The 16,818-nt window shown below is 25.9% G+C and overlaps 1 protein-coding gene and 2 long non-coding RNA genes across 3 annotated transcripts; 2 read left to right on the top strand and 1 right to left on the bottom strand.

The window, feature by feature from the left end:
- Positions 1 to 2,705: 2,705 nt before the first annotated feature.
- Positions 2,706 to 4,920, bottom strand: LOC140173417 (uncharacterized). Its single transcript, XR_011862165.1, has 2 exons — positions 4,643 to 4,920; positions 2,706 to 4,498 (listed from the first exon to the last, which is right to left on the bottom strand). It is a non-coding gene; the product is annotated as an uncharacterized lncRNA (long non-coding RNA).
- LOC112696019 (AP2-like ethylene-responsive transcription factor At2g41710) lies at positions 3,166 to 6,606 on the top strand. The gene is made up of 9 exons (XM_025748597.3): positions 3,166 to 3,383; positions 3,784 to 3,866; positions 4,015 to 4,023; positions 4,101 to 4,189; positions 4,358 to 4,431; positions 4,505 to 4,555; positions 5,056 to 5,114; positions 5,282 to 5,913; positions 6,120 to 6,606. Exons 1-9 carry the CDS (start codon positions 3,166 to 3,168, stop codon positions 6,171 to 6,173), a joined length of 1,269 nt encoding a protein of 422 aa, XP_025604382.1. The 3' UTR covers positions 6,174 to 6,606.
- Positions 6,607 to 11,089: 4,483 nt separating this feature from the next.
- LOC140173333 (uncharacterized) lies at positions 11,090 to 11,978 on the top strand. The gene is made up of 2 exons (XR_011861949.1): positions 11,090 to 11,246; positions 11,763 to 11,978. It is a non-coding gene; the product is annotated as an uncharacterized lncRNA (long non-coding RNA).
- Positions 11,979 to 16,818: the final 4,840 nt, after the last annotated feature.

Genomic DNA, 16,818 nt, shown 5'->3' with positions numbered 1-16,818 from the left:
ATTGGCACTTTGACTCCTTTATCATGAAAAGGATTAAAAAATAAATGGCATGTCTGTAAAAGTAAAACACATGCTCGGTAGTTGGAACTTAGCATTGTCTAGGAATAAAGCCACAAATCACAATGAGTTCTGAATTTTGTGAAAAATAAAAAATGACCGTTACTTCAAACTTTGACCAAATTATTATTGCATGTAATCATGTGGCATCTTGATCTACAATATTCAAGACCTCCCCAGTAAAGTACTCTAATTTATTTCTCCACACAATAATAGAAAGAACAGAATTACTCTCTCAGCAGATTTGTCTGGTTTTTTTCCCCTTTTCCAATGACTTCTATTTTAATTTGTATGTTTTATAAAAATTCGCGAAACCAGACAATGAGGGGTGATAATTTATTTTAGATTTCAAATAGTAACGTTGTTTTGCTACTTCCCTTGTTTTATATATATGGATTCAATTTTCATAAGCTACATACCGTGTCATATTGTCATTCATTTTAGTGGTAACCCGGCATATGAAAATGAATATTTGATATTGTCGATACTAACAATTAAATCAATCAAACTGTTCAGAGTAAATGATAACTATTAACAATTTATTATAAGTATAACTGGACAATTACAAAAAAAGTATATCTTAACAATTAATTGAACTTTTGTGTTACTGTGATGAATTTGTAACCAAGATATTTTAATAACTAAGAAAATTAAAATTTTATGTAAAATCGAAAAAATAAATTAAATATCTAAAATATAGAATTGTAATAAACTTCTGACTTAGTTGAAAATTTATAAAATTGGCTAATTTATTTAAAATCGTAATATCAAAAGATTTTAAGAGTTAAATTGAGATTTTAATTATTATACTAATAACTATTATATTGAGATATAGTTACAAATAAATATTGACCAGACTTATATCAAGAACTTCCTCGAAATTTCATGGCTAGAGAACTTCAATACAAATTATATAATAATAATTATTAATTTAATGGTCATTAATTCTTTACTTCTATGTTTTCTTTTTCTAATCCCACAACCACAGAAGCTTCAGTAAGATGATTAGCATAAGAGATTCCTTAGAAACTATGCACCTTTTCCGACAAAACTACTCGTTCATTTCCATTGTATTGCATCCTTATCAAAATATTCTCCATCACATTGGAAAGTCTATCTGGGTAGGAATGATTAAATTTCACCGGCCTCCTTCTTTATTGTTTGTTATTTTTCTTTGTTTTTTTTCTAAATTAAACCTAATTAATTGTTATTAGGAAATGGATATGACTGTGTGGTATTGGTGTACCAATTAATAAAAAAATAACGTATATAGTATTTTTTTAACAAAAATTATCGCCTAATTATTAACTTGATACATTATTTATTAAAGTATGATGAAACATTTTATTATCATGTAATGGTATATTATCTCCGAAACCATATTAAAAAGAAAAAAACAGTTCTAGAAAATAACTTTGCCATAATAGTTATAAGTTCTTAGATTTGATAATGATCTCGTTCAACTTTAATCCACGTTAAAAACATCAAGTCCTTAGTTATATCAAACGGATAAGCACGGATATAGTACCTAGCAATCTTATTTTGGGTCCCAAGTCCAACTCTTATTTTTCTCACCCCAAATTCGTGGGACATACATATTAATGCATAAGAATGGTACTCTAGTTCCAACATCCCCAACATGAATGAGGGTAGGCATATTAAAAAAAGATTTACTCCTTACATTCTTTGATAATATGTTCTTTACATACATTTAAAATTACTTTCGCCTAGACAACATTGGATTCATTGTCTGCTATGAAACTCTTAACTAATTACTCTGTTTAGAGCAATTGGGGGGGGGGGGGGGGGTAACGGATTCTTGAAGAATTTTAAAAGGAATTTATATTTATTTAAAAAATAAAATATTTAGTAATTTTTTCTAAATGGAATAAATTTATAAATTTTTCAAAATTATATTAGATAGAATTTATTTTGTGTTCAATATCGGTAAATCTATTTATACAATTTTATAAGGATTTATTTAGTATTTTTTTTTCAAAAAAAAAAAAAACTACCAAAATTTCACAAAATTATCTAGTGAATTGTTCACCGAGTCGAAGGTAAGAATACTTACCAGAAACTCATGCTTTAGTTAGCATTCGTCAAAAGATATAGAGATTAGAATTAGATTATATATATATATTTAAAAAACCTTTTTTTAGGCAACATTATACGTAAAAATGGTGGGTTTAGCATGTCCTAACAAAAACCTTTTTGGAGCTTGGAGTTTTTTTTTTCGATAAATTATTGTATATATGATAAAATTTAAATTTTAATACTTCTTTAAGTGAATTAATAAAAGATTTTGTTAGGTAAATAATAACTTTTGTGAATAATATAAATAATAAATTTTAAAATTAGTTAAATAAAATAAAAATATACTATATTTTTAAATTACTCACATAAATTTTAATATTAAAATAATTATCTGCATGAATTGAACATGCGATATATCTATTATTCACATTATTTAATATTTTCATTGTCTATTCATACTTTTCTGTCAATAAATTAATCACTAAATTAACTTCGTTGGAGAGATACTGCTCTATATAGTGCGAGACTAAATAAAAACTTAATTAATTTAATAATTAAAAATCGTTAAATAATTTTACATATTTTTTATTTAATTACTCTACGCTATCAAATTCACACAAAATAACTACAGTGATTTTCCACCGTAAGATTACTGATTTTGACTGATTTTCCACCTAAATGATTGAGATGAGAGAGCAGGTGGCACGGTGGCAGGTTAGCAGGTAAGCTGCCCCGGCAGAGGAACCAGAAACCCACGTGGCACCCAACATTGCACCTTCCTCCCAACTCATAATACTTTCAAAACCTATCAATTTACATTCTTACCCTCACTCAGTCCTAGCCGTTACATATCCTCTAAAAACCCTCCACAACAGCGCCCTACAAAGGGCATTTCAGTAACTCCACAGCATCACCCCCCTTCCCCTCTTAACAGTTGATCCATTCTCTTTTGTATCTATCTCACTTCACTCCCTCACACTGAAAACCAAAAACAGAAACAAAACGCTCGCACACTGAAACTCTTCACTCTCTCTTTCTCTCTCTTAGGGTTTTGCTTCTGTTGTTAACGTCATGGCTTCGTCTTCCTCTGATCCCGGCAAGTCAGATGCCGGAGGCGGCGCTGCGGACACGTCGGAGGCGGTGGTGGCAGCTGCCAACGATCAGCTTCTGCTGTACAGGGGACTCAAGAAGGCGAAGAAGGAGAGAGGCTGCACCGCCAAAGAGCGTATCAGCAAGATGCCACCGTGCGCCGCCGGCAAACGCAGTTCCATATACCGCGGCGTTACCAGGTTTGCTACAAATATTACTAATCGAATTCAGATTGCGCGTTAGTTCTGATCTTAGTGTGTGCTAAACAAAAGGTTGGAAATGAAAAATTGAGATTTGCTTTGTGCTTTTTGTGGCATTCGACTTAGTAACTGTTGCAACTTGCAACTGACTCTGATAGACTAATAACAATAGCTTACTATGTTATAGCATATTTGTGTTTTCGTTTTTTCGGGTTAGCTTAAGTTTAAAATAGCTTGTGAATAAAATAAATTTTCTATAGATGATTATTAATCCGAAATTATGATGCTTTTAATTTTAATTATGATTTAAGGTTCTACTGATTTATTTATGAATTTTTGTTACGAGCTTTCTTTATAATTTTGGACTCATGTTGGAGTGTCATGAATGATATATTATTAGACATAGATGGACTGGTCGTTATGAAGCACATCTTTGGGATAAGAGTACGTGGAACCAGAATCAGAATAAGAAAGGGAAGCAAGGTTCTGCTCTGAGATATACCTTCCTCTGTTTTTCTGTTTTCTGTCTCTTTCTAATTTTGTTTGTAAATATATGAAGGTATTTCTTAATACTAACGTTGTGTATATGTTGTGCATGAATTTATTGGTTAAAAATTCTTTGGGATGCCAGTTTACTTGGGTAAGTTGTCCCTTTTCCTTTGGTTTTTCTTTCTTTCTTTCTTTTTGTTGGTAAACGAATGTGTTTGTTTTCAACAGGAGCTTATGATGATGAGGAGGCAGCAGCTAGAGCATATGATCTTGCTGCTTTGAAATACTGGGGTCCAGGAACGCTTATTAACTTCCCAGTAAGATGATACTAGTAGTATTAATTTTAAGTAAAATCTGTTCTGATGTTCCTAGATGAAATTGATGCCCTGCATTTTTTTTACTGCTTCAGATTTTTCTGGCAAAATATGATTTGGAGATATTTATAGTTTATTTATTTATTTTTAAGCTTGATTTCTGTGCTCTAGGTGACTGATTATACAAGAGATCTTGATGAAATGCAAAATGTTTCCAGGGAGGAATACCTTGCGTCTTTGCGTCGGTGCGTTACTACTTAGCCAAAATATTTCTTTGACATGTATCATACCGCTGCTTACCCCTGATGCTATCTGCAGGAAGAGCAGTGGTTTTTCAAGAGGAATATCAAAATACCGTGCCCTCTCCAGGTGCGAAACATCAAAGTTCTGCCAGAGGCGTCCAGTAATAAATATATACACAATCACACAAAGATGAACACACAGCTAAATTTTTACCTGTTGTCTTTTTTAATTTGTGCTTGTTCTCTGCCAGAAAGCCGTGTTATGCACTCATGGATAAGTTTGTACCTGAGCTTTTCTGGCACATAATTTTACTTTCTTTTTTTTTTAAATAATAATAAAGCGTGTCTAGAGTTGTGGATAGCTATTTTTCCTTAAAAAGTTTTGGAGAGGCAAAAAATCCCTTCAAAGTAACTAGAGGTTCTTAGCATTATTTTACTCCCCAATTAGATTGAATAATTGTTTATGTTTATTTATACTTTAAATTATCTGACTTTAATATTAGATCTGTATTTTCGTTTCCAAGTCTGTGTGGTTATTTGATCTATATTTGATCTAGTTATCATCCACTTGTGTATGATTTTTAACTTCCAACATTTTATTTTGCATGTGGTGATACTAAAAAATAGTCGATGGGAGCCGTATGGTCGTATAGCAGGATCAGATTACTTCAATAGCATGCAGTATGGTATGTTCTAATAAGTTTTAAGTTCAGTTTAATCTTCTAATAAAAATGGAGTTATTTTATAGGGACCTTCAATGCCTATTGAAAAGAAATTTGATGAAATAATTTATTAACTCTTCCTGTTTTATAATCTTTTTCACTGATGTTTAACATTAACATTAAAAATACAGGTGATGATTCAGCAGCAGAAAGTGACTACATGAGTGGTTTTTGCATAGAAAGAAAGATTGATTTAACAAGTCACATCAAATGGTGGGCATCTAACAAAAATCGACAACCTGATAGTGGGACAAGATTATCAGAAGAAAAGAAACACGGATTTGCTGGAGATGTTTGTAGTGAACTTAAGACACTGGAGCAGAAAGTGCAACCTACTGAGCCATACCAAATGCCAAAGTTAGGTCAGCCTCACAATGAGAAAAAACATAAAAGTTCTTCAGGATCTGCCTTAAGTATTTTGTCACAGTCAGCTGCTTACAAGAGTTTGCAAGAGAAAGCAGCAAAGAGACAGGAGAATAGTACAGAAAATGATGAGAATGAAAACAAGAATATAGTCAATAAGTTGGATCATGGCAAAGCAGTTGAGAAATCATCAAATCATGAGGATGGAAATGACCGACTTGACATTGCAATGGGAATGAGCGGAGCTTTGTCACTTCAAAGAAACGTTTACCCGTTGACTCCATTCTTGTCTGCCCCACTCTTGACGGCCTACAACTCTGTGGATCCATTGGGAGATCCCGTTCTGTGGACATCTATTGTTCCCATACTTCCAGCTGGCATGATTTCTCGCACAGCTGAGGTTGGTATAAACTAAATTTATAGATCTTTCTACAATGTCCAAGGGGGAGTTATAAAAGTCTTAAATATGAACCAATTTGTTATATTAATAATGTCTTATTAAATCCAAATGAAATATGAAAAATACATTTAGAGGATGTGGTAAGATGAGAATTTCTTCAAGATTTTCTTGTAGGTTCACCTTACCAATATCACTTGGAATTGCAGGTTACCAAGACTGAGACTAGTTCAACATACACTATGTTTCAGCCAGAGGAATGAATCGGACACTCAGAAATCTGTGACTGAGAAGAAGGGCAAGTGCCTCAAGAACCGAGTTTCTATCAAACTTGGGCAGTAAAAATGTTGAAGAAGCTCAAACTGGTCCTAGAGAATGCTCTCACTGATTCTTCTGCAAATGGATAAGCACAAGCATTCTCATGGTAATACAAATGATATATACATACATAGAGAGAGGGGTTTAGCATAAGTTTTACATGGGTTTAGTTCGTCCGAGAAAAATAAATTTTACCTGATGTTTGTTTCAAAATTCAAGATCAGACATGTATCAGTTGATATCTCTATCATGTATATTACACCAACATTATCGACAAATTTTGATTTAATTTGAAATGTTCTGTACAGAATAAGTGATAGAGTCATGCAATAAGGTTATGAATTAATATGCAGAGGATTTTCTGTATTGCTCTGGAAATTTGTTATTTTGGCATTGATCTCCCTCCGGGGTTGAGATGAATTACATAGTTTACAGTAAAGTTTTAGTCAAGAGAGGTGTTTAATATGTGTATTATGTTTTAGTAAGGAGTGCAACATTCCTTATTTATTGAAGAGTATTTAAAGATGAATATTTAGAAATATGAGTTAGGGTTTACTAAGAATCGAACTTTTGACTTTTCGGATCTAGAGCTCTGATACCATGTTATGAAACCACTCATCTCAAAAGTTTAAGTTAATGGAAAAAGGTAACACTAATGGTTATATCTCTAAAATTGAATTGGACATCTCTAATCTTCCATTATACACATTGTACAAATATTCCATTAGTTTTCTATACTTCCTCTTTTTAAATATGCACTAATCTTGCATTAAGGAAAAAGGGAAATACAGGCTCAAATCAACATGCCAACATTGAAAAACTGAACGTTTTGATGGAATATGATGAAATTTATGCGCAGCAAAGGCTTGCATCAGATGGAGACTACTTATGAAACATGAAAAAAAAAAAAAAAAATAGGTCTTTCGCATTTCATATCAAATTATCAATCCATGCATAGTTCATAGCATTATTATTAGGGCATTTTAAATTCTGTTGTACTATGGTTTTCAAACACGAGACGAGTATGAGAACGCTAATTAATTAAGATAATAGAACATGCCATTAATTTAATCAACAGTGTAACCAACCAACCAGGGTATCAACCAACGACAACTAATTATTAGGTAGATTGCAAACAAGCCAAAAAAACATTTAAGGCCAAGTGAAAAGAAACATAAAAAAAGAATATTTAAAACCAAAGAAAAAGAAATTCGAAATCTAATAAAAAAAACCATCTAAATTTATTGTAAAAAAAAAAATCTGAAACATAACAAAAAAAACATGTAAAATTATTGTAAAAGAATATCCAAAATCTAATAAAAAAATCTAAAATTTAAACACAATAAAAGCTCTTTTAATTATGATAAAAAAAAACATATCAGTTTTAGATGTTTCTTATATTTAGATTTTGAATGTTTAAATTTTAGAAATTTTAAATTTTTTTCTAGAAATGTGCAATAAAAAATAAATAAAAAAGCCTATTAAACAATTAGGTATCATTTCAAATATTTCTTATACCTAAATTTTGGATATTTAAATTTTAGAGATTTTAAATGTTCTTCTAGTAATATACAATCAAAAGTAAATAAAAACAAACAATACTTCTAGATTTTAGATGTTTAAATTTTAAAAGTTTTCGATAATTTTTTTTCTATAATTTTGGATATTTTGTTTTATTAAGTTTTGAATATTATTTTTTATGATTTTAATTTTTTTTTCGATTAAGTTTTAGAGTTTTTTTCAATAATTTTAGTTTTTTTTATTTAGTATTTTGTTATAAAATTGACTAATTTATTAAAATATTGACTAAAAAATGTGTTGATTACCTAGACTTTTTCTTTGATCAAACGTGTTTTAGTCTCCAATTCTCTAATACAAAAAATTTAAAACCAATTAAAGAGGAGATTTTTTATAAGAGGAGTTTCTTTTGGTTTAATTTTGGTGCTTTTTATCGTCTTGAAATATAGAGAAAATTATTAATGGAAAAGAAAAACTTAACTCTTAAATCTCGACAAATTTAAGAGTGTGTTTGACAAATACGTTGAGGAGGAGAGAAGCACGTTTGAGCTTTTTGAAGTTTCACTTTTTATGTTTGGTCATTTTTATCTTTTAGAATGCAGAAGCTAAAATTTGTAGCTTCTACGTTTCACGTTTATGGTTGCTTATTATCTTTAAAAAATTAGGTGAAAAATTTATTTCTTTTTTACCAACCTTACCCTTTATTTTTTTTTATAAAAAGGATACTAGTAACTATTACCTTCACAATAATTCTTTGTAGTTCTTCTTACTTCTTCATAGTTCGTTCCAATTGTTTTTTGCATTAAAATAGTTCAGATTTATTTTAATCACTAGTAAATTGAATATTTTAATTTTTTTATTATTTTTAATACTCATTTTCATATTTTAATTTTTATGTTTTTATTGTATTTTTTACTTATATTTTTTATTATATTTTTTATTTATATGATAAATATTTTTATATTATTTATGTACCGTTATAATTTCTTATGTTATATTTTTATGAGTTTTTTTATCATTTATTATACTATTTTTTTTATTTTTGTTTGGCTTTGTTCATATGATTTTTTTATTTATTTTATTGTATTTATTTTATTCATATGACAAATGTTGTTGACTTTTTTTAGGATATTTTTATTATGTTTTTGTTCATATGAATTTTTTTTTCTATCCTTTACTGCATTATATTTATATTGTGTATGAAAAATTTTTATATTTTAATTTGATTTTATTCATACGAATTTTATTTACTTTTTATTATTTTTTTGTTCATATGATATATGTTGTTGATTTTATAAAATTTTTATTATTTCTTATCTGTATGATTTTTTTTTCTATTCTTTGATGTACTCTATTTTTGTCTTGTATTAATTTTTTTTATTTTTTATTCTGACTTTGTAATTGTAATTATTATATACTACGTTTATTATCAAAATTTTGTATAATATAAATTATGATCCTATAAAAAAGGATAAAATAAATAAAAAATTAATTATAAGTAATAATAAAATCATAAATAATGAAAATTTATAGTCCAAAATAATACTAAATTAAAGAGTACAAACAATACTAAACAAATTATAGAATATTTTTTTAGAGTAATACTAGGGGCAGCAACTTTGGTACTATTTTGTAACCATCAATCGGCCATCAATAGTATTTTTAATGGTGTGAGATTACATCCAATGGTGAGAAATCACAATCACTCACTTTTCTTTTGATGGTTAAGTGTTGGCCAGAAAACACAAAAATTGCTGCCTCTAGCCTTTTTCTTTTTTTATTTGACATTATAAAATTTATAGTATTCTCTTTTATATTTTTATTTTTTTATTGTATTTATTTTATTTATATGATAAATATTTTTTATATTATTTTTGTTAGTGTTTTGATTTTGCATATATATAAAAGAATTATTTAAATTGATGTTTTTTTTAGTAATTTTTTATCTAAAAGTGATTTTGAGTAGTATAATCTAAACAATATTTATTTTACTACAATCAATTTTGATATACAAATTCTCAAACATAAATTACGTTGACCCAAACTTACTTTTTATCAAAATTAATTTTACAAAATTAATTTTATACAAACTCCTATTTTTAAACTATAATCCAAAGACACACTTAAAAGTATTAAATGAAAGGAAATGCAACTTGGGTGGCAGAGTTGTACCTATTCAATATAGCAAATTAGCAAATAGTACTATGTCTATGACACTTAGTCTTAGAGTGTGTTTGGATGTAGGATGGAAAATGAAAGGAAAGAAAATGAGAGGAAAGAAAATAAGAGGAAAGAAAATAAGAGGAAAAGTATATTTTTTATATGTTGTTTGGATGAAGAGAAAATAAAAAGAAAGAAAATAGAAAGAAATTTTTTATTTGTTTGGATAGAAAGAAAATTAAGAAGAGAGAAAATGAAAGTATAGTAAATTTACATTAATACCCTTTTTATATTATATATAAATTATACATTACTAATGTATTTAAGTTTTTTTTAATAAAAAAATGAGTTATTCAATTTAACGTTCAACATTTTAATATATTATTTTTATAAATATTTTTTTATTGTCTTCCTTGTTCAATGATTTTTAAATGCTATAATAAAAAAAACTAACTCTATATTTTTTTTGTCAAAAACTATATAATAAAATGATACACAAAAATCATAAACAATTCAAAGAAGGGTATATAAGTCATTTTGCTATTGATTCTCTTTCCTTCTCCAGTTTTCTTCGCATATCATGGGTGAAAAAAAAATTAAATGGCCCCACGCAACTTTTTTCTTTTCCATCCTCTTTTCTCTTCCATCCAAACGACGTAAAACCAAGTTTTCATTCATTTTCCGTTCAAAAGTTTTCTTTTCTTTCATTTTTCACAGATCCAAACAATGTGTTAGTGAAGTATAGTTTAATATTTAATTATTTATTTTATTATTTTAACTTTATAGACTTATGAGAGCTCTTATTATAATATTTATTTATTTGAATTTTACAGTATCTATTTTAATATAATATTAACTATCAATATGTCAGTATTTAATAGAATAAATTAAATACGAAAGTACATAAAGAGTACATTATATTTAATTATAATATTAATGAAAAAATTATAAAAAGTACATTATAATTAATTATAATTATAATTGAAAAATTTTAATATATTTATTATAATTAATTACTATTAACATTAAACTAATATTTATTGATACTGTACATGAATTCTGCACTAATATTTATTTATCTTTTATTAAACATGATGGATACTGTATTCTTTTTATTATTTTTTTTACATTGTCAGTTATTATTAAACTATTTTTTTATTTTAATTCATAACAATAATAAAAAAGTTTTATAACTCACAAAAATTTTAAATTTCTCTAGAAGTTTATTATTGTCATGAGACTTTTTTATTATCCCAGTTTACATGAGACTGGACCAACAGATTTCGTGGTACTCAATAAGGCTTGTCACAAATTTATATCAGTGAATCTTCATCAGTCAAGTAAGTTTCACGGTAATATTACTTGTTACAATTTAGTAACAAATAACGACAGTAAATTTTTGGGAGAAAAAATTTTGGATCATTTTTATTAGAGACTTATATTAAAGATCAACGAAAAGCTTTAATATAATTATTTTATCCTTTTCAAAAAGATATGGTTGATCTCGCAGCAGCCCTTGAGAGTTGCTTCAATCAATGCAGTCTTTAAAATTATTCTAATGATGATCTTGGAATGTTTATCAAATTTTTGAAGAACTACAACACACTGTAAGTTTTTGTTTAATCTGTTAACGTTTTTACTCTTTTATAGTGCATATAATAATATTTACTCACAAAATTTTTTTTAACAAAATACATACATTCAATTTTAAATTTAGTTTTTATTATTTTATTTTATTTTTTTAGTTACCTTCATAAATTTAGTTACCTTTATAAATTTTAATCAATCAAAAAATACATTTTTTAATTTTATGTACTCTTTACGTACTTTTTTAATTTTATTAGTTGTATCTCCAGCAGTATGATATCTCTCCCTCGGTACATGATATCTTCAATCCTCCCCCACAGAATTTTGATGGCAGCATAGGGTCTTCTGGTAGTATTGATATGTAGTGAGAGGGGTAGCATAGTTGCCTAGTTGGCATAGAAATAAATGTAAGAACTAATAAATCAAATAAATATAAAAAAATAATATATTTTTTGAAATTTTAAAGATATATAATGTGTTTAATAGTGCATTTTCTATGGACTAAGTCCTATAATATGATATTTTATGTATGAATAAGTTATTGATATTATTTACTAGTAAGGAACTAAATTTTTAAAATGACGATATTATGAACACACAACTACACAAGAGAGAAATAAGCACCAAAATATTATGGTTTTGGAGGTTCTAATATATATATATATATATATATATATATATATATATATATATATATGGGATAAAACATTATTTTAAAATAAGATTATTATTAAAATTGTATTAACGTTAATTATATTATTAGAATAAAAAGTTACAAAATTAAAATAATTAAAATTTATTAATTTTAATTAGTTAAATTAGTATAAAATAAAAAAATTATTAATAGGACTATATAAATAAAAAATATTACCGAGTAAATATCACAAATTATGTTATTAATTAAAAAAATTAATTCAAATTTGTATTTAAAATAGATAATTAAAAATACCAATAAATAAAAAAATATAATATAATAAAAAATAATTTTAGTAGTATAAATATTTAAATTAAATTATTTTATACAATTTTTACTTTTTATTTTATTATAATTTAAGTTTAGATAACAGATTTTATAATTTTAAAAGTATGTAATTAGTAACCACAATTAATGATAAAAACTAATAACAGTTTTTTTTATATTTTTTCTTTTATCAACATTAAATTTCAAGTATTTTTTAGATAGACATAATTTGACACATGGTCAAATAAGGTTTTTTATTTAAATAAAAAATTTATTATTTATCATTTTCATTAAAAGTGGAAAGAATAATTATCATTTTGTGTATTATTGTATTGTAATTTTGCATTTTATGCTAGAAATTGGTGGGAAAATGAAGGTTGATTTTCTTAAAAATGAAGAAATATCGTGTGTAATACTCTTTAACGACAATTTGGTGTGTTTTTCTATATATATATATATATATATATATATATATATATATATATATATATATATATTACTTAACTATTAAGTCAATTTTTTTTAGTTTAATAAATTAATAATATATTTTATCTTATATTTTTAAATATTAATAGATAACTAATTACAAAAAACAATATATATATATATATATATATATATATATATATATATATTATCATTTAACTATCAAGTCAATTTTTTTTAGTTTAATAATTTAATAATATATTTTATCTTATACTTTTAAATATTAATAGATAATTAATAATAAAAAACAATCAATTATAATAATCCTCTAGCATTCTTATTGTTCATATCCTGAGACAACACTAAAATTTAAGTCTAAATAAGTTAAAAAGGCCTAATCTCAAAAAAATAAGAATAAGAATTGACCCAAAATTTGAACAACGTGTTGATCGAGTTACTATAAAAGTAATTAAATTATATAATAACTGATTAGCCATCATCCATAAGCCAAGTTATTTTATTGACCAGCTGTCATTTGTTGTTCCTTTCTGGTTAAACATTTCTTAACTTGGAACTTTCAGGTTTCAATAACTTCAAATTTCTACGGCTAAGTGTCAAAAAATAAACAAGGTTGATACCTCTTCCACAAAGAAATATTTGTCCTCCCCCTTGTCTTTCAAGATTTTAGGTTTTAGACCAATCTTACTCAAATGCTGAAAAAGATAGCGTCTTTTTGGTTTAAGACATTAAAATCTTTTTTTAGTACATCAATATTAAGAAGATTTAAATCCCTTATATCATACCCAACATTCAATTTCTTACCATCTGAAATTTACTTATTATTTAAGGCATAACGAAATAATGTTAAGCAATTAAGGCATCTTTTTCTTCCATGGGAAATTTTATGTGGAAAAGAATGGAGTGATGAAAAAGGGATGCAACAACGTAATACTTCCAATAATTATTTATTTACTTGGTTGGGAACACAATCTTGAAAATGACTTATGAGATGAAATATGATTGAATGAAGAAATGACATTCAATTTTTGAGTAGTAGTTATGCCATTCTCCTAAGTCTTGCTCAATCTATCTAAATAGTAAGTATCAATCACAACATAGTTGGATATCTTGACAGCTAAGGGATAGCTTTTTGTTTTTCTTTCCTTCTAATTTTTTAAATTTTCAAAAAAAAAAATTGTAAAAGAAAAAAAAGAAAGGAGATAGTTACATATATTTTTTTTAGACATTGGTGAAATTTTGGTGTAGGATTCACTTATTGAATTTTATGGTATTTTTTAAAATTTAAGAAGCCGCACAATACACTTGTTATATTTACAATATATTTTCCACATATTGTATATTTTAAATCACGTCCTGTCCTTATAATTTTATAAAATATTATAAAATTTAATAATTGAGTATTACACTAAAATTTTATTAATATCTAAAAAAATTAACTAGCTAACTACGAGTAATAAATAAAATATTTATTATTTTTATTATTTACGAAAAATTTAAAGAATAAGAAGCACAAAAAAGCAAGAGGAAGTAAAAATAAAAAACAAAAACAACTTATCTTCAATTTTTTCCCTTTATTATTTTGGGGTAATACGTTAGTTTCTTTCAAAGGGAATATGCTCTCTCAAGCTTCGTTGGGATAGAGAACTATTCTCCAAGTTGGTAACCATTTAATTTGGTCCATCACATATTTGATTAAAATGTAAGAGACAAACCACAAAATTGGAAAAGAATAACACACACACAAAATAAAATCGTGTTCAATTAATTCTGTTTGTTTATTTGCATCGAAAAGGCACATTTCTTTTATCTTATTTTATGACGGGATAACTATTGAATAAATAAATAGGATCTTATACTTTGGTTTTACTTTTACATCAAACTTAATATATCTAATTAAATAATCATAACAGGGTATAAAAAGTGAATAGTAGCACTTTATTTATTTATTTTTTTTAAATACATATAATATACATTTGTTTGCTTGCCAATCTTTCTTGATTCTTACCGGATTCCCCATTGATAAGGATTAGAAAATTTATTAGATTTTTTTATTTTGCTTGAAGTCCGATAAACAATAATTAAGAACGTCTCTTAGTATAAGAAAAGAATCACAAGCAGGGGAGAAGGAAGATATTTGAAGCTTCAAACTCAAGTGATGAGCCATTTACTCAGAGTGAACAATTTTATTGGTGAACCAAACATGTTTGATGATATTTATATGAGGTCCAATAATTAATTGTGTTCCACAATTAACTAATCAGCAACTAAACTATTAATTATGCAATCTATTTGTCTGTGTGCGGAATGATATAATGGAATATATTATGTAAATTTTTTAAATAATCTTTTGGATTTGTTAAGAAAAAAGTATTTTTAATTATATAAATTTTGAATATAATTATTTTTTAAAATACTCATATTAGAAAAAACAAAAAATATTTTATTCTAAACAAGAAATATGTTACTTTTAAAAGATATAAAATTTAAGAAGATTTTAATAATTTGTCTAATAGACAAAATATTTCTTATATTTTCTATATAAATACAAAATTATTTTTGGATTTGTTTTGATGAGCATTTAGAATTATTTTCAAAATATTATTTAAAAAATAAAATAATTTGATGTTTGAAATATCTCATATAAAAATATTTTTATTTATCAATTATATTTGAATACAATAATAAAAAATGCTTTTTGTCTATTTACATATTAAAACATTTTTCTAAAACAAAAAATACTTTTAAAAAATGAAAATTATAAATTTTAAAATAATATTTTTTATTTTTTATTACCCTTACTTTTACTTAAAAATTTTGTCAAACATTGTAAAAAAAAACTAAAAAAGAATATTTTTTATTAAGAAATATTTTTCTTATAACTCAATGGCAACCTTAACTCTATTTATCGCTAAAAGACAAATATTTCACTCTCTATCTCTATTTGTGATTGCCAAAATTGACCGAACCATACTCTCAACCACCCAAACCATGTTGCATGCATTGAGAATATAGAATACTCAGCAATACATTGATTAAGTCTATAGTTAAATTACATGTTTTTTTTTTTTTTTTGGGTGCAGTGTAGTGACATATAATTAAGGATTTGGATCTTTTAAAATTTAAATTTTATTTTAGAGAATAAAATATGATCTTTTATTATTAATTTTATAAGTAGATCAATAATAAATATAAAAAAAATTATTCAAGAATAAAAAATTATATTTTAATTTTTAAAATGAAATTCAAATTTTAGAGGATTCAAATTCTATAATCAAATATATATGGAGCAAACCAAACAAAAAATAAAATATCATTATTCTTTTTAAAAAGAAAATTGAGCTGAAAATTAAAACTAATATACGGAGGGACGGCTATAAAGTGAACAATAATTAGAGTCATCTCTTATCCTTTTTAGTTATATTAATAGTTTAATATAAGTCAATTACCGACCAATCCCAACCTTTAACGAGAACAACAGGAACTTTATCTTGTTTTTTTTTGCACAAAGCTCGTAATAAATTATGAAAATATATATTAAATTATACAATAATAAAATTAAGTGTCCAAGCTTTTCAAAACTAAGTTTTAAATTAAGTTGTCACGCATTTTTTTTTTATTGTAGTACGTATTATTATTGTTGCTTTTTTTTCTCTTTTTTATCGTCTTCTTTTTTCTCTTTTATTTTTTTTTATGTTTTTTTTTCAATGTTATTATGTTGTTTTTGTTATTGTTGTAATTGTGGCCACTCGCCACTATCTTCTTCTTCCACGATCCTCTTCTTTCTTTATCTTTCTCGTCTTTCTTCATATTATCATCATTATCTACTTTTTTTTTTATTTTTTATTTTTTATATATATTTAACAAAAATATTAAACACATAAATTTTGATACACAATAAAAATAATTTACTTGGTTTC

Source organism: Arachis hypogaea, chromosome 6, assembly GCF_003086295.3.
Source record: "Arachis hypogaea cultivar Tifrunner chromosome 6, arahy.Tifrunner.gnm2.J5K5, whole genome shotgun sequence".
NCBI lineage: Eukaryota > Viridiplantae > Streptophyta > Magnoliopsida > Fabales > Fabaceae > Arachis > Arachis hypogaea.
Note: the sequence above shows the minus strand (reverse complement) of the source record. Positions and strands in the feature narration are given on the sequence as shown.